This window comes from Lacerta agilis, chromosome 10 (assembly GCF_009819535.1).
Source record: "Lacerta agilis isolate rLacAgi1 chromosome 10, rLacAgi1.pri, whole genome shotgun sequence".
Taxonomy (NCBI): domain Eukaryota; kingdom Metazoa; phylum Chordata; class Lepidosauria; order Squamata; family Lacertidae; genus Lacerta; species Lacerta agilis.
Window position 1 is genome coordinate 32,623,082 of NC_046321.1, and position 24,185 is coordinate 32,647,266.

At 38.8% G+C, this 24,185-nt stretch overlaps 1 protein-coding gene across 7 annotated transcripts in view; it reads left to right on the forward strand.

The window, feature by feature from the left end:
- Positions 1 to 24,185, forward strand: part of ANKS1B (ankyrin repeat and sterile alpha motif domain containing 1B) — a 336,209-nt gene that overhangs the window by 33,359 nt on the left and 278,665 nt on the right. For all 7 annotated transcript variants that reach the window (XM_033163008.1, XM_033163011.1, XM_033163012.1 and 4 more), the window contains 5 exons: positions 2,374 to 2,670; positions 10,705 to 10,780; positions 11,322 to 11,423; positions 14,683 to 14,799; positions 16,549 to 16,724. In XM_033163008.1, the coding sequence (XP_033018899.1) occupies positions 2,374 to 2,670; positions 10,705 to 10,780; positions 11,322 to 11,423; positions 14,683 to 14,799; positions 16,549 to 16,724 (768 nt within the window). The remainder of the gene's footprint in view (positions 1 to 2,373; positions 2,671 to 10,704; positions 10,781 to 11,321; positions 11,424 to 14,682; positions 14,800 to 16,548; positions 16,725 to 24,185) is intronic.

Sequence of the window (24,185 nt, forward strand, 5' to 3'; positions counted from 1 at the left end):
CCCTTATTTTTGGAATTTGAAAAGTTGAAAATTCAACATGCCCTAATCAGCCACCTTCTGCTTTGGCCATCAGGGCTTCAGATGCAGTGGTGAATCTGCCACATTGTTCTCCCTTGCTGTCCAGGGCTTTGAACTGATCCAGATACCCAATGAGGTTTACTTCTAAGTAGACATGAATAAACTTGTGTTGTCAAATGAGTATTTTATCACCATATGATATACTTAAAATATAAATGTGAATTGTAATAGCTAGGTGTGTGTTATTACAAGTCTTTCAAACCTTTATATAAGTTACTGTGCCTAATTTTTAAACGTATTTTTAAAATAACATCTCCTTATCCAATTGTGGAATACTTGTGTAGTGATTTTTTTTTTTGCACTTCTGTATGCAAATAAATGTGAACCTCTATTCTTATTTCTACATACTATTAGTTTAATGAATTATGTGATGGTACAATACAAAATAGTTCTTATTACATAGAGAATGGAATTGTTAAATATACAAAGCCAAAATTCCACTGTGCAAGAGATCGAACTTGTATATTTAAAAGTATTTGCAGCTATTCTTTTGGGCACAGCCCATCCAAAGTAGCCTACCATTTGAAAAAAAAATACATTTTTTTTCAAACTTAAACCTATCACTCAGCAATGCTCCACTTTTTTTTTTTAAATGGAGCCAGGAATAATGTAATTCAGCCAGCACATTGAGTCTGGAAGGAAAATGGGGGGAGGGGGAATATTCGGAGCTGTCGGAAAAGTCTCCAATTAAGAAAGTTTATGCAATAAAAGGGAATTCCATAGCAGTGGGTCCACCATATAGAAGGACCTCTCCTTTATGATCACCTATCTTACTGACCCAGGCGATGGGCTTCTAGACCATCTGAAGGTCTTAAAGAGTTTTTAAAGGCACCTCCATGTCCTTAAAGGCAGCCCCCTGTAGAGTGCATTATAGTAGTCTAATACAAATGTGTCTCAAGCATTGATAACTATGGCAAGGTTAATCCTTTCTAGATAGTGTTACAGTTGGCATACTAGCTGAAACTAGTAAAAGGCACTCCTTGTCTCCAGTGCCACCTGGGCTTCCCCAGGCAGTGCTGAATCCAGGAGCATTCTCAGCCTGTGTACTTGGGAACGGCTACACAACCCCAACACCAACTGTAAACCACCTTCCAGAGCTGGGGATCTCCCCACCCACAGCACCCTATTACTTGATTCAATCTCAGTTTTTTATATTATTATTACTGCATCCATGTCAGTGCTGCCTCCAGCCAGCTCTTTAGAATTTCCATAGCTTCCCTGAGTTCTGAGGATGGAAAGAAAAGGTAGAGTTGTGAGTCGTCAGCATCCTGATGATATGCAGCCCAAACCTTCACTTGACTTCTCCCAGATGGTTCATGTAATGTTAAAAAACGGGGGGGGGGGGGTTTAGACCCCTGTGGAACCCCACTAGCCATTGGCATTGGGACAGAGCAAAAATCCTTCAGCACTACCTTCTGAGTGGGACCATCCAAGAAGGACCGGAATCACGTTTCTGACCCTTAAGCAGCCTGACCCCAGACTAGACTGGACCTAAGTACTGTTATTGTCAGCCTATCACCTTGCTCAAAAGGACAAATTGGTTGTCCATGGCCAAAGGATCTAAATTTGTTTTTATGTAAGAGAAGGAGTGTGATCAGTTTCCTCTTCATCTACCTGTCAGACTGGTGTCAAGGGGCTCGGTGACCATAATGTCTTTTGGGGGAACATAGAGAAATTATTGCCTTTTGCTCATTCACTGAAATCCTAGGATCTCAGCTAGGTTTTTGTAGTTTTAGGTAAATGCCATCAAAAACAGTGTAACCCAGGTTTCCATCAATGAGTAGGTCCTTAAGTCATATTATACAATTAATTAACTCTGTGTATAAAACTGAGTATACCATTAGTTCCTATAGTTAAGACCAAAAGTATTTTGATTGTTCAAATATGTGCAAAATCCTATCCTCGTTTTAGCAATTACTGTATAACTGTGTTATTTGGGTGTGTTTCTGTAAATTTTCATTTGTTGGCAGCTATGGGAACTATTTAAAGAAAATGAGTTGGACAAGAAAATGTTTGTGTCTGAATTAGCTTCAGTAAGCAATGAACATAATATGCAGAGCTGCGTTCAGATGAGACCACATATTTGCCAGGGTTCATGTTCCTCCTGTAGGGATGAGGCAGGCTGCCTAAACTCTAGTAGAGGGGGAAACCAAGCCACCAGAACTTTCTGACTCAGACTATTGGCAAAATTGATTATGGAAATAGTATCTTGAGTGTGCTCAAATCAGATACTTAGAAAGACTATGCCAAGCATCATACAGTTGTTGACAAGACTTTTCCCCCCTCTTGTAACAGAACAATGAAAACGAAACAGCTTTACACTGTGCAGCCCAATATGGACACTCAGAAGTGGTAGCAGTTTTGCTTGAAGAACTTACAGATCCTACAATAAGAAACAGCAAGTTAGAGACTCCATTGGATTTGGCAGCCTTATATGGCCGTCTGCGAGTAGTGAAGATGATCATCAATGCATATCCAAACTTGATGAGCTGTAACACAAGAAAACACACTCCATTGCACCTTGCTGCACGTAATGGTCACAAAGCTGTTGTACAGGTGCTGCTAGAAGCTGGAATGGATGTCAGCTGCCACGTTAGTATACAATTTCTAAAATTATTATTTAAACAAAGTTTTGTTTTGTTCCATTTAGATAAAGAGATGACATTGTTTTTCATTATGTTTCATTGTTACAAATACAAAGTACAACCTACACTTTGCAACTGGAGTGGCTGTATACTTGACTGCCAGGAGCATATTATACCAGTGTTCAGTGTCTCCTTGGCATATTTCAAATAGGTGTTTCTGACATATATATCAGATGCTTCCTCCTTCTCTTCCATATTTTCTATGGTTTCAAAGCTCATTTGAAAACTGCTGTTTCTGTGCATCCAGCAATAGGTAAGAGCAAATAAATGTGTTCTGACTTTCCCAACTTTATGACTTCCTTCCTTCAAAGTTTTGCTCAGTTACTGATCCTCAATAACTTTTGGAGGCAAAATGAAGTTAATTTTAGGGGGGGGGATTTATTTAGTGGCCATGAATAAATTGAGTTGTTTTCATTTATGGGTTCGAAACGGGGAAAATTTTTGCTTCAGTTGATCATGTTCAACACCAAATCTTCTAATATCTGAGTAAAATTATTTAATGACAAGTAATAAATGACAAGTATACTTCTAAAGTGTTTCATTGTGGAATTTTGTTTACTTTTCTGGCAAATTAAAATAGGGAAAATGCTTCAGTGATGTTGCTTTGCAAAAGAAGCGGAATATTGTACTGAAATTTATCTGAATAATAGGAACATAGAGTGTGGCCTCATATTGAGTCAGGACATTGGTTCATCTAGCTTAGTATTGTCTGTTCTGACTGGCAGTAGCACTCCAGGGTTTAAGGTTTCCCCCCAACTAGCCTGGAGACCAGGGACTGAACGTGCAACATCTTGCATGCAAAGCAAAGGCTCTACAAATGATCTACAGTTCCCCCCCCCCCTCAAGCTATGGTTTGTTGATAGAAATAACCATATGTCTCTCTATAAAGTACAAGAACTACACCTAGGAATTAATTCCATATTTCTACTCTGCCTGTAGAGCATATTGGGCATGCTTTACCTTATTGGGCATGCTTGAGTGTCTCAAGCAGCAATATTAATAGTGTGGTATTAACATTTATTTAGAAGCTACAGTGTTCCAGACAGACAAAACACATCAAGTGTGAAAGGAAAAGGTCACATTTGACAAATTTGTAGAGGGCTTTTTGTTTTTTGTTTTTGTTTTAATATAACATTGAAAGTGGATGTGTGAAGCAATAGCTGTAATATGATATTTACTGCTGTTGATGAATTGGTTTTCTATAAACATGTTGACATAAAGGATAAAAACATTTTTTTTATTAAAGACAAAGAAGTAAAAAGAAATATAATCATTTATCTGCTAATAGTTATTGCACAGATGTTCATTTTTTTAGCCAAGTTATAATAATCACTCTTTTTATAATGCTTTATTTGTCAGTTACTCTTGAATATTAGTATTGCTTTAGCAATCAGTTTTCCCAGTTTTCTTTTCCCAGTTTTATGCTTTTATTTTATTTTCTGTTTCAGGACAAGTTTTATTTCTACCATGTTCCCACAACACTTTATGGTGAAACATTTAACTTTATTTTCCAACCAATATTCTGGTCTTCTATTTACTTCATCACCTAGGCATTTCAGCCAGAACCACCATATATAGAGAACCCAGTCACTTGGCTTCAAGGTCATTTGCCGCTTCATTTTTAAGCTCTCACAACCCAGGCTGAGCTCTATTTGTGGCCCTTCCTCTCTGGTAGGTCAAATATCAAACCTTCATTATGGGCAGTAGTTAGTAATTTGTGCAGGATTATTTCTTTCATAGAAGAGCCAGCCGACGAAAAATTGAACCCAACTAGAGGTTTCCAGGTGAGAACTCTCTCTGAATGATAGGTAAGCACAGAGTACTGCTGCATACCCCCTAAACAAAGCCAGGATTGAAAACCTCACCCTTGATAGTAATAACATTTTCAGTTACCAAAACAACTGAAGTTGTCAAGTAGCCCAAGTCTACACCATGGTTTCTAGTATTTTCTCTCAGGCTGTGTACATTACCACAGTGGTAATTTATTCCATCTAAGTTACTGCTCAGTCATTCTACCAGAATATGGCATACCTTCACAATTCAATAAAAAATGTTTTCCTTGTTGAAGAATAAGCATCATGAAATACATCCACTGTTCACAAATGAACACAGGATATTGTTAAACATTCAGTTTCCAAAACAGAAGGACAGAATAGTTCACTTTGGACCTCTAGAAGCCATCAGTTGTATTTCTTTCTCAGTAGGAGATCATTTTTGCTTCCTGGTAAATTGTCAAGAGAGTGAGCTTGCATGAAATGTTCTGGAAGACCTGCTTCCTGTGCAGGCCTTTTTTAAACCTGGCCTGGGAGGATGGGGCCCTGACTAACTCCAGCTACAAAAGCTGAGGCTGCTAAACAGAATCTTGGGCTGGGTGTGGCTTAGGAGGATTGTTGCTGTTGTTGATGTTAATTTTCAACATATTTATTTTGGATCTTATAATTTATGTGGAAATTGTTAAATTTGGTTGTGTGCTTTTTGATGTTTTGTTTATTGTTTATGACTACATTTGTTATGTTGGTAGTTATGTATTTTTATATGTTGTAAGCCACCTTTAGCGTGGTTGTAACTTTGGGAAGGCAGCATACAAATAAATTTATTGATTGATAGATTGAAAGTCCAAATGAAGCTACTTTTAGTGACATGGCCATCCTAATAATTCCAAGAATTGTGACCTCAAAACCTTGTTTATTACCTGATTGAGCTGCAGAGACGGGCAATTCTGAACTTCCCTAAGAGTACACTAAGCTCCATTTATACATACCGGTACTGCATTTCACCCAAGGGTGGGCCTGTTTTCTCTCATCTGACCAATGCATGGGGTGAATTGATAATGTTTATTGTATAATCCAAAATTTCATTCTACACCTGAATCCCTCCCTAATATTTTTGAAATCAAAGATCAAAGTGTTTGAGCCCATGGTCACCTTTTATTTAAGATGCTTTTGATTAGCATTTGATTAGCATTTTTTTAAGCTTACATAGAAAGTAGGTATAATTACATCCAAATCTGAAGTTTTGCTGTAGGAAACTTTTTTCCTTTTCACAAAAAATGGCATGTTTCTACTTACTCATTTCCCTTGATCATACGTAGAAGTAAGTCCTGAATTTGCTTGATGTCCAGGATGCACTGTATTTTTATTTGCATAGAATTAAGCAATTCTGTCAATTGTAAAGGAAATACCATAATGGAAACGGGCTTATGTATGTATGTAGTATGTATGTAGTATGTATTTATTATTAAATTTCCATACCGCCTTTCATCCGAGGATCCTTGGGCAATTTACAATATAAAAACTCAAAAATACATAACATAGTAAGTTATAACAAACAAACAAGCAAACACACACACACACACACACACACACACACACACACACACCACGATTTAAAAAACCATAGATTATTTAATTAGCCAAACTGGAACAAGAGGAATGTTTCTGCCTGGCATCTAGAGATATGTAATGAAGACACCAGGTGAGCCAACCTGGGAAGAGCATTCCACAAGTGGGGAGCCACCACAGAAAAGGCCTGTTCTCATGTTGCCACCCTCTGGACCTCTCACGAAGGAGGCATGTGAATAAGGGCCTCAGATGATGATTGCAGTGTCTGGGTCAGTTCATATGGGGAGTTGTGGTCCTTGAGGTATTGCAGTTTGGAGCTGTTTAAGACTTTATAGATAAAAACCAGCACTTTGAATGGGCCTGGAAACTAATTGGCAACCAGTGCAGTCAGGCTAGGATGGATGTTATATGCTCAAACCATCTTGCCCCAGTGAGCAACCTGGCTGCTTAATTCTGCACCCCTCATATAACACATAACACATTACAGTAATCTAATCTAGAGGTCACCAGAGCACAGATGACAGAAGTTAAGCAATCTCTGTCCAGATAAGGGTGCAGTTGAACCACCAGCCAAAGCTCCATGGTACTAAATCCACCTGAGCCTCAAGAGACAGCAGTGGACATAGAAGTACCCCCCCACAACTGCATATCCACACCTTCAGAGGGAGCGTAACCTCCTCAAGAACAGCCAGCCTCCCATCCATCTGGCCTAGGGAAACACTCACTAACAGTGCCTCAGTCTTATGTGGACTGAGCTTCAGTTTAATGGTTCTCATCTGGTCCATTACTGAGGTAAGACCATAGCCTTAGCAAAGACACTAGATGCTTGAATTACAATCTTATCTGTCTGTCTATCTGATCAACATATGTCCAAGAAGCTTACAATAAATCTAATAATAAACCACAGAATTCACTTTATGTATACACCTAAATATGCAGGATAATGAACAATATGAAATAGCCTACAATAATAATAACCAGAAACCACGTTTTAGCAGCTGATAAAAAATATTTTATTCAGACCAGACTCCCAAATGCCTGCTGAAATAAATCAAACTCGTCTAATGAATTTTCTGGGAAGAAATTTCTATTACTGAAGTGCCACCACTAAAAAGCTCTTGCTCTATGTCCCAGTCAGAATATGGACACATTGAAGAAGAGGCCTCTGAGAACTGTAGTCCAAGTTTCTGTAGTACATGACTGAATTTGTAGCAAATGTGGATACTGCTATTTTGTGACAGATTACTGCCTGTCCAGCAAAAGAATGGGGGAAAATGGAAGACACCATTTTCTGGGTAACACAAGCCTGGAGTAATGGAACAGAATGACAAAGGCAGATTTAGGGGAGTGCCACTGGTTTACTTGCACTGAGCACCAAACCAAGAGGGAGCCACAGGGGGTGCTGCAACAAAGACAAACAATGGAAGGTGAGAGGCAGGGACGCGCTGAATTTTGGTGTTGCAAAGGGTGCCACTGAATTTTAAAGCCCAAAGTCCGTCGCTGCAGAACAAGGAGATACATGGAATGGAGCAGAAGGTGAGTCTCTTATCACACAACAAATAGATTTAAAATGGGATATATGACCATGATTCCCTGTGGGATGGCTCCATGGGTTATGACTGGGGTGATGGTTTTGGGGTTATATAGCTCGGCAGAACATTTGAAAGCTGCTCTGATATGTTTTGTTTGCTGCTGTTTTTCTAAGTTGTGTGTGTGTTTGTTTGACAGAACAAAGCCATCAGAATCATGAAGTGTGCAGGATCAGCAACCCAAAAGCATGAAGAATTTATAGGTGATTGTCTCTTTACCACATACAGTTCAGGCATACTATGTTTAAAATGGGCAATATGGGGAGCCCCCTTCCCCGTATATACAATTATAGAGCTACATTAAGAGCTTTGCACCAGACTCTTGATCAGATGTGTTGGGGTTTTTAATTTTTTAAGCAGAACATGACCTGTGAATGGAATGGAACAAGCAACCCAGGCATGTCCCAACCCTAAAAGCACAAGAGTATCCCAACCCTAATAGGAAGATACTACAGACACCATTTCCGGAAGGAATAATACATCCACATACATGTGTTGAATGTATTTTGTGGTCACTGACTCTTAAATGGGTGTATGATTTCCACACTTCCCATTCATTTATTCATATGGAACTAAAGGGGGCACATATGAAGATTTCTTTTAAGTCTGTTCATATATCACCATTGATTTGGGGAAAACAGTGAAATAATGTTGTTTCTTTGTTTTGGTGAATTGCAGAACATATGAAAGAAGTGATAGAAGTCATCAGGTGACAGACTGAAATGGACTTTCCTCCCTCAATGCACAACTATGATACTTGGGAGAGCATTTACAATGAGAAGATGTCTACTACCAAGCTCTGCATTAGCTTGGTTCTGCATTAGCTTTAGTTCATGAACTAAACAACTGCCTGGATTTAATTTCTAATTCCTAAATGGAATTACTTCAGCCATGGAAAACATGATACTACAGTACCAGAGATGCATTCCTGACAGGAGTCATGGTTTTGTTTGCAGTTGTATTTGTTATAGTTTTGCTTCCCTTAGCTAACATTTCTGATGTTAAAAAGCATGGGTACTATCCAATGTTAATCATACTGAAAGTCGACCCAAAGAAATCAAAGGACCTAAGTCCATTATTTAATGTCTAATAATAATAATAATTTATTATTTGTACCACGCCCATCTGGCTGGGTCTCCCCAGCCACTACTCTGAGTATGACTTAATTGCCTATTACCCCATTCTCACTTTTTAATTTTCAATTTTTTTGTAAAAGTATTATTCTTGTTTAAATTATAGCTAAGTGTATTTGTATTAATATTTATTTAATTAAATGTATATAATTACATTTTGCTACATTATTCTGTATTATTCATTATATGGAAATATTACAATATTTTCTGTTACACTATGCATATTTTAGAAAGCATTAATAAAAGGTGCATTTTTCTATCAAGTAAATTAAAAGCAACAATAATGTTCTGTTTCAGTTTCTCTTTGTGGGATGCTTTCACAAATGTGCATCTTAAAATCACAAGTTACATCGACATCATGGGTTGTTGTTGTTTTTTAATTCAAACTACTTCCCTTTTTAAATCCCCTAGTTACCAACTTCCCCCCTTCAAATAATGCCAACAAGCATTTACTACCAAACATTTATTGTACGTGGTAATAGCAAGCTAATTCTGTAAATACCTTTTTGTCAAACAACCCACAAATGAGGAAGGTATCAGCAAAATCCTAAGTTTTTCAGAATTGCTTTCATCAGTGGACACTGGAGAAGACCTTCTAGCATATATATTGGGATAAGGGATACTACTTAACACATTTGCAGAACAATTAAAAACACGAGAATACATCCCACTAGTACAACATTATGTTCCTTGGTGGGAGCTACTAGCACATAAGTGGGCATAACAGCACTATTTGCATCTGGTTTGTGGAAGCAAATCAAAAGCCACAAATACACAAATATCCTAATAAAGAAAGTACCGAAAATGGTTGCTTGGCTAGGTGGTCCATCTACTAGTTAATGAGGTGCTTGCCTGCACACTAATCTTCATTTCGAATTTAACTGACTCCAAATGCAGAATAATTAACTTGAAGTGAAACAATCTTTAAGTTACAGGTTTTTAAAAGTATAAGCATGCAAAATTTATTTTAACCTGCCAAGATTGACTTTGTCCTTGAACCGCTTGGGATGTTTGTTTTTAAATCATGTATACCTTTTGTATTTAGGATTTTCAATTGGGAATGGTGTACAAATGTGTGGGCATGAAAAACAGTCTTGTTTTATAAATCATGAGTTTCACAGCAATAATTAAGAGTTTCATTGGGGGTGGGGATTAACAATAAACAGCTTGCATGTGCCTAAAAAGCATCTCCTTTGGATGCTTAAGCTACTAACATGACCATGCAGAGCCTTGTTTACTATACTAGCCAAAGGACCATTTATAGAGAAATGGCGATCAAATTCAGATATCAGTTCAGCATTACCAGCTGGCCCAATTGGTATTTTCAACCATGTAATTATGAATGTTAGCATCATGTTTGTGTTCTGAGGACTGAGTCTCACTGAATTTATTGGAATGTACTCTTTGGATGTGGGTGACACTGTGGTCTATACCACAGAGCCTAGGGCTTGCCAATCAGAAGGTCGGCGGTTTGAATCCCGGTCACGGGGTGAGCTCCTGTTGCTCGGTCCCTGCTCCTGCCAACCTAGCAGTTCAAAAGCACATCAAAAGTGCAAGTAGATAAATAGGTACTGCTCCGGTGGGAAGTTAAACGCCGTTTCCATGCGCTGCTCTGGTTTGCCAGAAGTGGCTTAGTCATGCTGGCCATATGACCCAGAAGCCGTCTGCAGACAAACACCAGTTCCCTTGGCTAATAAAGTGAGATGAGTGCCGCAACCCCAGAGTCGTCCACGACTGGACCTAACGGTCAGGGGTCCCTTTACCTTTACTCTTTGGTTAAGAAAAATGCATATTATTTTGTTTTATTCACAAACAATCAGTGTCCTGTTCTGTAGTTTATAGTGATAATTAATAAGTTAAAAAGTTACGAGATAATTTAAGTTAAACTATTTAATTATTGTATTTAATTTCTTTCCAGACAGAAAAGGGGAGTGCACTGCATGAAGCAGCTTTGTTTGGAAAAGTGGATGTGGTACGCATTCTTCTAGAAACAGGTAAATCATAATTATTCTCCAAATAATTTCAAACCATGCTATTTAATCTTATCTGGTTGCTATTTCTTGCTGAATACCAGTAGGGTTCTTGTGGAACAAACTGTGTTTCCAATTGCCATATGTCCAGACAGACAATACGTGTTCCTTGTAGTTGAACTAAGACATGTTCAGTGTCCTTGGAGTATATCTACTGATGTTAAGGCAGATGAATAGCTACCTCTCCTCTCCGAGTAACCCATAATTAAAGCAGCTGTACTACCAGGAATTCTAAAGCAAAGGCTATTTTGTTTTGTGGTGAAAGAATGAAAAAAAAGAACAGTTTTCAAATTTCTGTAGCCATTTGACTTTTATGTAGTCCATAAACGTATATATGAGATTTAGGATACTAATTAGTACATTTTTAACAGCTTGTATTGATATCCAACATGCCATCAATTAGCCTTACACTAAATTACTGTTCTTGATGTTTTGCATTTATACTGAAAAATATTTTATCTAATAAGTTTAATCTTTAATTGTACATACACAATTTCTATTTTAGGAATTGATGCCAACATAAAAGACAGTTTAGGTAGAACTGTTTTAGATATTCTCAAAGAACATCCATCGCAACAATCACTCCAAATTGCTGCATTACTTCAAGGTAAGTTCTGTATATATAAGGTGTATAAGATATGATTAAATATATGCATTATATATGAATGCATAAATATAAAATTTGTGTGTACAAAATATGAGAATTTTTGCAAAGTCCTTTGGTTATATGTAGTATAGTATATTCTAATATTGCATGTCTAATCATGCCTTTACCAAAATGTTCACTTACTGTAATATAAAAATGAGATATCTTTATAGTCTTGGTTTCCAAAATTTGTACTTCCTATTTTAAGAGGCAATTCAAAGGCATTCAATTTTTATCATTTTCAGATGCAATGCAGCACTCTTTGCACACTTGTTTATCTGTGGGAGTGCTGATTGCTCATAGATGATACCAGTTGCATGTTGAGATCCCAAAACCACCCCCTTGTCAATGAATGAGACACAAGGACACAGATATTAGGTTAATGTTATTGGGCAAATTTTTTATTGGTTACAGAATGTGAGTGGTATTGGCTTAGGCATTGGAATTTACCCGGCTATATCTGACTCCTGCCTATCACGCAGGGAGTCCACGCAGGGGTCAGCCACTGATAGGGGGAGCCCCATTGATGCAAACCAACTCAAGCTCCCCCAAGGTTCCTGATGGGGTCATGGCAATGTGGCATGGCCCTAGCCCAGCCCCGGACTTTGGACAAGATCCATACCCCTGGATTCCTTTAACGGAATATGCTTAAGCTTGGAGGGGCAGGTGATGGCCACACATCACCTCCCCCATCATAAGATCAACCAATGCTTAACTGCCAAACCTTACAAAGTTATGACGATTGCTACGAGTTAGGCAAAAACCAAATGGCCCATTTGCCAAGTGGAAAAATTCCTACCAGGCCCCGCAACAGCAATCAACCACAGTCCATAGCAAGGCCAAAGTAGAAACCTGCAAATTAGGGAGGGTGGGCAGGAGATTGAGGAAGCTCTCTGGCTGTTTAAATGGGGCCTGGCCACACCTCCCCAGCCAGTGGATTGTCTGTGGGAGTGCTGATTGCCTGTAGATGATACCAGTTGATAAGCTGGAGTTGCACCGTATAATCAACTTTACTTGTAAGAGATAATTTAACTGGATATATGTGTTACTGGGTATGATGAAATGTTTCTGTGTGACCATGCTCTTAAAAAGCTATATATATAAAATAAATGATGTAGATTTTGTTGAAATGTGGCATCCTTCTATAAAATACTTTGCTGGTAACCCTGAAGAATGGCCACCACTGAAATAACATATTGGACTTTGGCAAACTTAAATAGACTGAGCTGTCATGGAGGTGGGAGGAGGTAGTTTGTTTTGTATCTTTTTCCTTTTTAAAAAATTGATATATATTGAAAATTAATGAATATAGATATTATGAAGTAACTTACTAATATAATATTGGATCAAATAATGTAACCACCTAATCTGCAGTTTTAACAAAGTGAACCCAAATGCAGATGAGCATGGAACTTTCAAAATATGGAAGGACTTGGATGAGTAAGATTACATTGACATTTCTGCTCAAAGAATGAGGCACAATATATTCTAAGTCTCTGGACTACACAGCTGTCATCAGAACAAAATTGATGCTTTTGAATTTGCTTTGAAAGGCAGAAATGATTATTTATACAACTTTTGATTTAGATTTTCAAATATTGAGCTGTTTTGCTCCACTGTTATGCTCCAATTAATTTGCCTTTCTTCTTTTTCCTTTGTATGTCATGATAGCAACTCATTTTTACCATCATTTATTTTAAAGCCTGCCACTCTGTCATATTCTTGCAAAATTTATAGAACTCCTAAGCTGATGTATTTACATATGTTGTATAAATGATTATATCACCTGCAACTATCCGTATAAGTTTTTTCTTCTGAATTACTATTCCTTTAATTCCATTTGGCTGTCAGATTGCTAGAAGGGTTTGAGTGATATTACAAATAGGCTGGCAGAGGACTCCCATGTCTTGTCCCTCTACTGAGTTGAAAATTCTTAGAAGCTTTACTGTTAATGATTAGCGATGTGTTTTAACTCAGAATAAATTATATAAATCCATCTACCAAAATGCTTAGCTGGACGGGGGGCAGGGATTTATTCTGCTGCTAAATTATTGACAACACTTAATTTTCAGAAAATGCATTATAAATGTTTCCTTTTTTTACTAGATTTTTTACTGGTATTTTTATAGATGCTAAAACTGGCACGGGCCACATAATATTGGGCTCATTTTCTATCTTTTTATTTACATAGAGCTGCCACATATACAAAGCATCCACCCAACGACAAATTAGATTTGAAGAACAGCTAAGTTAATATGTGAGGGATTTTCTAAAGCTGTCTCATTAGTCCCTTGAAATTCAGTAGCTCATTCCAGCTGAGCCTGCTTGTATGCCATCCATGGCTGTATTCCCTGGCATTTCCTGTCTTGAAAGAAGGCAGCTGTGTTTCACTAATTGCAATGCCTGTGTTAAGCCTGCCCTTCATTTCTTGCATATTCTCTGATTGCCTTGTTTTACAGCTGAGTTTCTAACCATTTCAGTGAACATGTAATCTGGCAGATATATCATTCCTTCCAGAGCCTAATCTTTTAAATGAAGAGAAACTTATTAATTTGTGAAGAAATATGTGATTAAATGATCCTAGCTAGTTTTAATGGAAGTTCTAGCCTACTCTATGTACCTTGCTTCACAATGCTTGTGTTTAAATGCTATAACAAAGTCATGTATGTAGCACAGATACAGATACAGCTTTTTCTGTGTCTTGTGTGATACAAATTGTTAGCCCTTTGCCTAAGGATAAACATGAAAAAGTTTATACAATGTGACAAAAATGGGGCAAACTGGACCACAGCTGTGTTTTCGCTGCCTATGGCATTGCTGCCCGTAACTTCCCCATAGGAAAACAAAGCCTCTTATTACCTTTTGGGAAAGGCCCTTTTCCCCTCTTTGGTGTGCCACCATTATTAGAAGGTCTGAGACAGAAAACAGGAGACAGAAGAAATGCTTTTTTGTTTCCTGTGTCTCTTTTAAGATTTTCTAGTAACCGCATCATACTTCATTGGGAGTATGTTTCACTGATCTCAGTGGAATTTATACCTGAGTAAACAAGCATAGGATTAGGTTGCATGTCTTAAGACATCCCATTTTAATATCCTATAATACTTCAACACACACACACACACACGTTGCATTAGGATAAATGAGTGAAATTCAAAAATAAGTAAATTAGATGGATTTAAGTATGGTATTTTTACTTACCTGTTTATTTTTTTTACTACAGAATACACAGAAACAGGAAATGCCACAGTTGCAGAGGAACCAATAGAGGAATGTCCAGTGACAAATCATCAATCCTGTGTTTTGTCTCCAGAGATATCTCCTACGCAAACAAATAAAAGTAAATATTCTCTAAGAATTATTCCATAATAAAATATGTTACAGAACTATTGAGAAGCACAGTCATTGTGAAATTTTACTTCTCATCTAGATGAACAGCTCTGTAGTAACAATGGAAGTCAAATATACAGTGGTACCTCAGGTTACAGAAGCTTCAGGTTACAGACGCTTCAGGTTACAGACAGAAATAACGCTTCAGGTTAAGAACTTTGCTTCAGGATAAGAACAGAAATCATGCTCTGGCGGTGCAGCGGCCATGGGAGGTCCCATTAGCTAAAGTGGTGCTTCAGGTTAAGAACAGTTTCAGGTTAAGAACGGACCCCCAGAACGAATTAAGTTCTTAACCTGAGGTACCACTGTATTCTAACTTGCTTACTTTGAATGTGTTAAAGCATGGAAATGTGATAATCAATATTTATTTATGTCCTACCAGGAGCACTCCAGATGTTGGAGGCTCATCTGAAAAGTCTGCCACCATTGCTTTCTTGTCAGCTTTCCTGTGTTCATCAAAATGAACCACATGTCTTGTGCTGACTTTCCCAGTACTCAAGTCTATTACTTTGCATCCTTTGCTTCCTGGAGCATAGCCAATCTTGATAGTCTCTTTTGCTCTGGAATCTAACTTGTGGTACAGAGACACAGGCCCAAACAGAGGGGTGTGTGTCATATGGGCCACTTGGCCCAGGCCTCCAATTCCAAAGGGGGCCTCGGTCAGCATATTCACAATTGCTCACCATTATTTAAATGTAAATACTTAAAATAATCCTTTTCCCTGTTTATTTTTAAAAAGCACTATTGTATATCTATATTTTCCATTTTGTCTTTATATGCAGATACAGTTCAAGCCTTGAAATCCCCAGGGTAAAAAAAGGGGGGGGCACATTATCTACCTGGCCTGGGCCTCTGCCTGGCTCTGCAAGGGCCTGCAGAGACATAGACAATACTGCCAAACACACACATGTGTGTGACAGGTTAGGTACTCTTCAATGCAAAGGTTCAAAAAGTGTATGCGTTGTTTCCTTGGTTGGAAGTTTGTTTTGGAGATATATTGCATGGCTACTGCATTTCCACATGTACATTTGGGAAGACCAGAGTCATTCAGCATGCACCTAGCAATTTCCAGATCTAAACTTTCTAACATGCCTCTCTTGTTTTATGCCTTCCTTACTCAGGAGAGTTTTCATGTGGTGCTAATTTTAAAGTTTTCAGTAAACTATTAAAAAAGTTTTAAAGGAAGCACCAAACATGTTGAGCACTTTGAAAAACAAAACTGAATAATGATGATGATGATGATGATGATGATGATCTGGAGGTTATACTTGTGCAGGCTATGGAGTGAAAGTGAGGGAAGCAGAGCTCATCCACAGCTCAAAAACCCATTTCTGAAACCCAGTGAAAACCAATAGAAAGTATGGTGCCTCTGAACATGTGAAGTTTTCCAAAAGTGAAAATAACACAGCCAATCCTGTCTGAATGAGGGAAAGCGAGTCCTGTGTTTAAATCAGGACAGAGAACAAATTTTCATGGTGTTTTGCTAAAGTCCTGACTTCCAGAAGAATGCCCAAGGAGAGTATTTAAATAAGAATTAACATCTGAGCAGTTCACATGTTTACAGAGAGAGGCCATCAAGTTGCCAACTCTTAATCTATTTCTAAGATTAGACAATGCTTAACACAACATATTTTATATTATATTTAGGGTTGTTTTGCTTGGCTTACTATGCTGACAGGTTGCTTTGCTTTCTGTAAAGGTGAAGCTGTGACTGGGGAGTTGTCAAAACTACTGGATGAAATCAAACTGTGCCAAGAAAAGGATTATTCTTTGGAAGAGCTTTGTCATACTGTATCTGACCACTATCTGGACAATGTTAGCAAAGTATCAGAAGAAGAACCAGTGATGAATGAAAGCCAATCCAAATCCAATATAGTAAGTAAGACAGGATATGGCTTAGTTTCTGGCTATTAATAAATTGTTTACTTTACAAACACACACACTTCAAATCTCACCACACTTGGCATAGTCAAAAACTGTATACTAAATAAAACTATCAATGGTAAAATTTTCACAGGAATAGGAACAGCTGACAATAAATTCTGTATATATGTTCCTCAGAAGGTAATGCAGGACTTATCGTAGTTGAAGAAAATTGTCTTGATTATGTGGTGAGAGACAGGAGGTTGCAGTACTAGATAGCGTAGATTATCCTAGAACTTCCCAGATTCCTCTGCCTTTTAAATTCCTGCCTCCTTCTCCCACAGTGCTAAGTCTCTGTTGGGGAATGAACAGATCAGCACATTTGGACTAGCCCAGGCATAGGCAAACTCGGCCCTCCAGATGCTTTGAGACTACAATTCCCATCATCCCTGACCTGTTAGCTAGGGATCATTGGAGTTGTAATCCCAAAACAGCTGGAGGGCCAAGTTAGCCTATGCCTGGGCTAGCCAATCTTTCAGGTGCCAAGTGTCTGTTGCCTTTCTTGAGATTCCTCAGTGCTTTCCAAGCCTCTGAGCTTCAGAGATGATCCTGCCTTTTCCCATTTCAGGAGAAGAAAAGAGCTCTAGCAGGGGGGAACGCATTTGTGGAAATGGGGGCTTGCTCACTGCTTTGTACAATTTTCTGGATTGGGACTAAGATATATTAAAGGGGTGTGTGGGTGTGGGTGAAGGCAGGTAGAGTTAAGGTTAGCTAATAGGTAATGTTTTATATTTCATTTTAAAAATTGTGTCCTAGTGCATGGCTCCTGCATGGCTCCTTAAAGACTTGGGGCAACTTACAATAAAACCTATAAACATCACCTAAATAGCAATAACACCAATTAAAACCACAATAAAACATATGAACTATGAATTAATAAAATCACACTAGTAAATATAAAACAGCAGCAGGTGACATAGCAACAGTATATAAAATTGTCTGAAAATTAGCAAGTCATTTTTAATTCTGCTTATTGTCCAATGCCTGTTGAAAAAGGAAGATTTAAAAAAAAATATTTTCCTAAAAGCTGAGATCTGCAGGAAAGTTCCACAGCACAGTTGCCACCATGGGAAAAACTATTGCAGTAGAGGGGAATAGATCTAGTTTGTTTTCTGTGATCTCTTCAGAATATAATTCTTGATTCCTGGAGTTAAGAGCAGAAGATCAGGGACTTCATGGGTACTTCACGGGTATGGTACCGTATGGACATAGATCTACATATTTGTTCTTTTCACAACCCAGCGTAGGTGAAATGACAAAAGGAAGCACCTAGACAGAGCTTCAAAATTCACACAAACACAAACAAACAAACAAACAAACAAACACACCAGCTATACATATGTGTATATGTATACACACACACACACACACACACACACACACGTACATACATACATACATATATATACATACATACGTACATAAATAAATACTTGGTTGTATCCAAGTATACTCTACTCAGAGAAGACCCATAAAAATTAATAGAACCGAGTTAGCTGTGTCCATTAATTTTAGTGAGTCTACTCTGAATTGGATCCAACCCATTTACTCCTCCTTTTTTTTAATAAAAAGCACATATTTTTAATCAAATTTTGGTCAAGATTGGATTCTTCCCACTTCCATACACTATAAAGGGAAAGACATATTTCGAGTACTGTATCAGCACCATTTACTGTGGATGTTTTACTTCTTCTTAAGGAAGGTGTAAGGTTAGTTTTCTTTTAAGAACATGTTTTAATTGGTTTCAGTTACCTTTCTGGCTGACCTTATTCTTGTAAAAATATCTGTATCTACCCTTTGCTCCAGATTCTATGCTTTCTTCTTCCCTTCTGCTAAAATCTAGCAGGGCGGCTCTGGTACTGGCATCAGCATCATTGTAGCAGTCAAGAATGCAAAGATTTTTACTGCAGGAGCCAACTGCAGCATTCTAATGGAGCTAGACATCTCTTTTCCATTACCGTAGTGTTCTATGGTCCCCAAAGAACCTGCAGTGCAGTATGTCCACTATGACACACACATTTATTTTAATTTCTCCTGGCACATTCTACAACATTTTACAATTTTTAATTATTATTTTTTAGATTTCTACCCCACCTTTCAGCCTACAAGGGAACACCTAAATTAAAACATGGAAATATAATAAATATAACAACAATGCAAACAATGCAACAAAAACAAGACTAAAAAGCATACAATCACTTCTAAAGGCAGCAATGTGAGAACATAAAACAGGTCCATTTCAAATGAGACAAAAACACAATAGGAGGTTAAAAATGGAAGGGATATTAAAAGCTTGAGAAAATAAGAAATTATTTGTTACTCTTAAAACACAAAACAAAGGAAACAACTGAACCCAGCTGGATGGGTGGGGTATAAATAAAAAATATAAATTAATAATAATAATAATAATAATAATAATAATAATAATAATAAGGTAGTTACATAATTAGTGCCTTGTAATTGAAAAGGGCACTCTTGTGCCCCAGCCATCCATACCTTAGAATCATATAATCATAGAGTTGTAAGAGACCACAAGGGCCATCCAGTCCAACCCCCTGCCAAGCAGGAAACACCATCAAAGCATTCCTGACAGATGGCTGCCAAGCCTCTGCTTAAAGACCTCCAAAGAAGGAGACTCCACCACACTCCTTGGCAGCAAATTCCACTGTCGAACAGCTCTTACTCTCAGAAAGTTCTTCCTAATGTTTAGGTGGAATCTTCTTTCTTGTAGTTTGAATCCATTGCTCTGTGTCCGCTTCTCTGGAGTAGCAGAAAACAACCTTTCTCCCTCCTCTATATGACATCCTTTTATATATTTGAACATGGCTATCATATCACCCCTTAACCTTCTCTTCTCCAGGTTAACAACCCAGCTCCCTAAGCCATTCCTCATAAGGCATCATTTCCAGGCCATTGACCATTTTGGTTGCCCTCCTCTGGAAACGTTCCAGCTCTATTGTACCCTAGAACAGAGCTTTCCAAATTTTTCATGTTGTTGACACACTTTTTAGACAAACATCATTTTGTGACACAGTAATTCAGTTTTACAAGCGAGCCAGAGGTTAAACCCCTTTCAAGCCCCAGGAGTTTAGGAAGTGATGCAGAGGAAGGCCTCAGATGAAGAACAGAGGAGGGAAGATTATGGTTCAGTTTGAACATAACACTAAGCCAAACTATGCTTTAGGAAGAACATACAAGCATGTAGGCTTCTGGAGAGGACATTGTGGTCACTTTGCTTCTCTTCATGCTGATGTGAGCTAAGGCATATTTTGGCTTAGCGTGACATATGAACCATGGGCTTATGGGTTGTCTGCTTCAGACAAACCACAAGCTGCAAATCAAGAACAAATGTTGGTTATACCTCATGGTTTGTCTGAAGTAGACAAATCACAGGACTAGAGGAGGAGCTAAGTGGCTGCAATTTCCTCTCTGAGCCTGAGCATTCGTGCTAAGTCATGGTTTGACTTAGTGTTACATGCAGTGGCGTAGGAGCTCCGCCCCCGGTTCCACGGGAGGGGGGTGACACTCCCCAGCCCCTCCCCCACCGCCTGCCCCCCCCCGTCCGTGCTTCTTTACGGTCGGGGCTGCCTGACCCGCTGCTCGCTCGCCGGCTCGCAGCAGCGCCAGCCGGATGCATCCAGCCAGTGCTGCTGCTCCTGCAGGCATGCGCAATGCATCCGATGCGCTGCGGCATCACTATGCATGCATCGTGACGTCATGACACACGCGCCGTGACGCCCCGCCCCCAGGGGGGTGCCTCCGCACTGCTTCCCGGGCAGCGAAGAGGCTTCCTCTGCCACTGGTTACATGCAAACTGGGTTTTTGTAGTTGGAAACAGTCCTTTAGGCAACTTGGTCCCAAGTTGATTAGGTACTCACCAGCACTTTGAATTTCATGTAAAAATAAACTGGAAGCCAGCACAGATGATAAAGAATGCATGTTATAAAGCACAGATCTTCCAGGAAGTGTAGACAACTCTGGCTCTTGCATTTTGCACCAGTTGAAGTTTCCCAATGTTATTAAAAGGTAGTTATAAAATCTAAGTGTGACCAAGGCGTGAGCATCAGTGACCAGATCTCCACAAACAAAGTGAAAATGCAGCAGACATTTGCCACATGCTTATTGTACTGCGGCCTTGGTAAAACACTGTGCATTCAGTGTTTGAAAATATGGATCAAATGCAATAGAGCTATCTCTGTTTTCATAGTATCTTAATTGGGGTATTGGCCCAATGTGGTTTTTTCTTTTTCTTTTTTTCTTGTAACATAGAAGAAGATCTAATAAATGCTATATTGCTGCTGCTGCTGCTGCTGCTGCTAAAGTTTGTATACCACTCTTCACCCAAAGATCACAGGGTGGTTTGCAACATAAAAATACAAAATGAGAATGAAGTGCATAATAAAAGAAAAACAAACCAATAACCCCCCTTCCCACAAATACATTTAAAAGGTCATAGAATGTTATTCAACCAATGGTCTGGTTATAGAGAAACATTTTCACCTGCCATCTAAAGATCTGTAATGAAGGCGCTGGACAAACTTGGTGGGATTGTAATTATGGATTGTAATTAGCTAATACCTGTAACCCCTAAAGTGCCACCACTTTGAAATACGTGGCATAAATAATATGTCATTAACTAATGGTCAGGGGTCCCTTTACCTTTACCTTTTAACCTGGGTACTTTCAGTTCAAACTTCTCATATTTTTTCCCCAAGGGGGTTGCTGCAATCTTTGACCTCTTTCTGGTCCAGGAAAGTTATATTTTACTGAAGCAGATTCCTAAAATCATTAAGGACTGATAACATCTGGAAGTAATAACACGTACAAAAATAATAATATAACATCAATAGAATGCTTAGCTAGTCAGTATTTTCCAATAGGTGGCAGTCTGGTTCAATAATATAAAGAACAGCATCAGCCATTTTATAAAAGCCTTTAAAAATTATGTGGTTTTTTTGTTAGATTGTTATAGAATTAACACCAAAATATTTTTTTAAATAAATATTTGATTTTTTAAAAAGAAGCAGCTATTCTGATAATACTAAACAAAATATAGAAAAGAGTATAAGAAAAGAGTATAAGAAAAGAGGACAATCTGAGGAGCGGTTCCGGTGAAAGACGGAGAAGGACATTGGACAGGGGGGGGATAGGGTGAACTATATTAAGTATAAAATATAAATGCTTTGTTATGGTAATCTGAAATCGGAGGGTTAAGACAGTAAGCTTTATTTTAATTTTTAATAAGAAAAGGGATATTTTGAAATTTTTTGATATTAGCAGCAGTTTAAGGGAAGAAGAATAGTTTAGATTTAATATAAGAGTAATTTGTTAAGATCCAAAGAATTGCTATTAAGATTGTGGTTTAAGGTTCGAATTTTATTAAGTGAATAAAATTTTTAGAGAAAGGATGTTATTAAAGTAGAATATGGATATAAAACCGAAGGAGAGAGGGTGGGGGAAGTCAATTGTTAAGATTTGGAACTAGAAGATTTTCTTAAGTAAGTAAACAAGAAGAATTGTATTTGTGTTTGTATTTGATTTATATATGTGGGTGTGGGTGTGGGTTTATGTTTTGTTATGAAAATGCCAATAAATTCTTAATAAAAAAAATATATAGACTAAAATGTTGGAAAGAAAATTACATGTTGTCAAGTTTTAAGATGAACCAAATGAGTTTAACGAAAGCTAAAAAGATACAAACCAGCAAAACTGGTATGCCACAGGAAGAATTTTACAGGGAAATAGATTACAAGGCTTCTGTTCCAGTCTCTCTCAAGCCCTAAGAAAGCAGATCGAACTCTGTTGTAGGCCCATTTTCTTCCCTTTAATAGCAAGGTGTGTATATGTATTTCCATGTCTCAATAGTTTAGAAGTAGAGTGAGTTTTCTACAAACCTTTTTAAATTTGTCACATTTATATCCCAGTTTCCTCTGTGGAGATAAGAGCATAAGCCCTACTGGATCAGGCCAAAGGTCCATCTAGTCCAGCATATTGTTATCCCAGTTGCCCACATGCATACCCCCCCACATTTTGGGAGGGTAATTTGGGTCACCACCACCTGCTGACCCCCGTTGTCTCCCTGCCGCTGCCCCTTCCTTGTCTGTGCACTCATATCCCCTCCTTTCCCTCCCTCTTACCTTTGTCCAGTCCTCCTCCTCCACAGCCTCTGGGGAATGTCAGGAGAAGCAGCATGGACTGGTATGGCCTGCCAGAAGGCTGCCCCAGTGCATTGCAGACCCAAGTGCCTGAGGAAGGCTGCCCAGCCTTCACCAAGTCTCCCAGCGCTTAAAAGCTAGGATATTGGGTTATTTGTGATATGAAGGGGAGAATATAAGCTGCAAAGGGTTTCCTGGGCTGCCTTATGCAAACCAGTCTGGCTGACTGAGGGAAGAGCAGAGCTGTTAGCATTACAATAGAGAGCAATTGAGGGTCAACAACTCCTTGTCCCAGGTGTGACAAGAGACTGGAGAGTTGGAAGGTTGCCAGGGTAACTGCTCTGGGGGAGGGCAAGGGCCTCTGGGAAGAAGAAAGAGGAAGAAAGGCAGATATCCATCTTGGTGAGGGTGACAAATGGGCTGCTTGCACTGCTGTGGACTATGCTGTAAGATCTGCGCCCCCTCCATGCAGATGGAAGGTGTAAATAGGCAAATAAACCCTATTTCTCAAAGCACAACAGCCTCTACCATGTTTTCTATTCTCAAAAGGGACACAGACCCTGTGTGGGCACCTGAGATCCCATGCACTCTTGCCACAGCTTGACAGAGAGAAGACAGGTGCCAGGATTTTGTAACAATATATATGCAATATTGAAGGGAAAATACAAGCTTCAGAGGAATACCTGGGTTAGCCTAGGCCAGGGTATCCCAAACTTGGGTCTCCAGCTGCTTTTTGGACTACAACCCCCATCATTCCTGACCACTGGTCCTGCTAGCTAGGGATGATGGGAGTTGTAGTCCAGCTGGAGACCCAAGTTTGGGAAACCCTGGCCTAGGCAAACCAGCTGTCTAGCAAAGTGCAGAGACATTAAGAAACAATGGAGTTCCATTAAGGCCATTGTGAATGTAAAAGAACTATTCCTGCCCCTCTGTTCTGAGAGTGGACAGAGACAGGAGAAATAGAGCTAAGTGTCATCAGCTTACTGTTGACAACATAGTCCAAACCTCCAGAAAAACCCACCCAGCAGTTTCAGGTAGATGTTAAACAATGTAGGGGATAAGATTGAGCCCTGCAGAACCCCACATTGAAGGTTCCACAGGGCTGAAAAGCATTCCCCAAGCAACACCCTCGGGGAACGACCATCCAAGTAGGACTGGTTGTAAAGCAGTGCCACCCCTACCCCTAGCTCAAACAGTCACTCCAGAAGGACACCATGGTCGATGGTATCAAAAGCCATTGAGAGGTCAAGAAGAATTA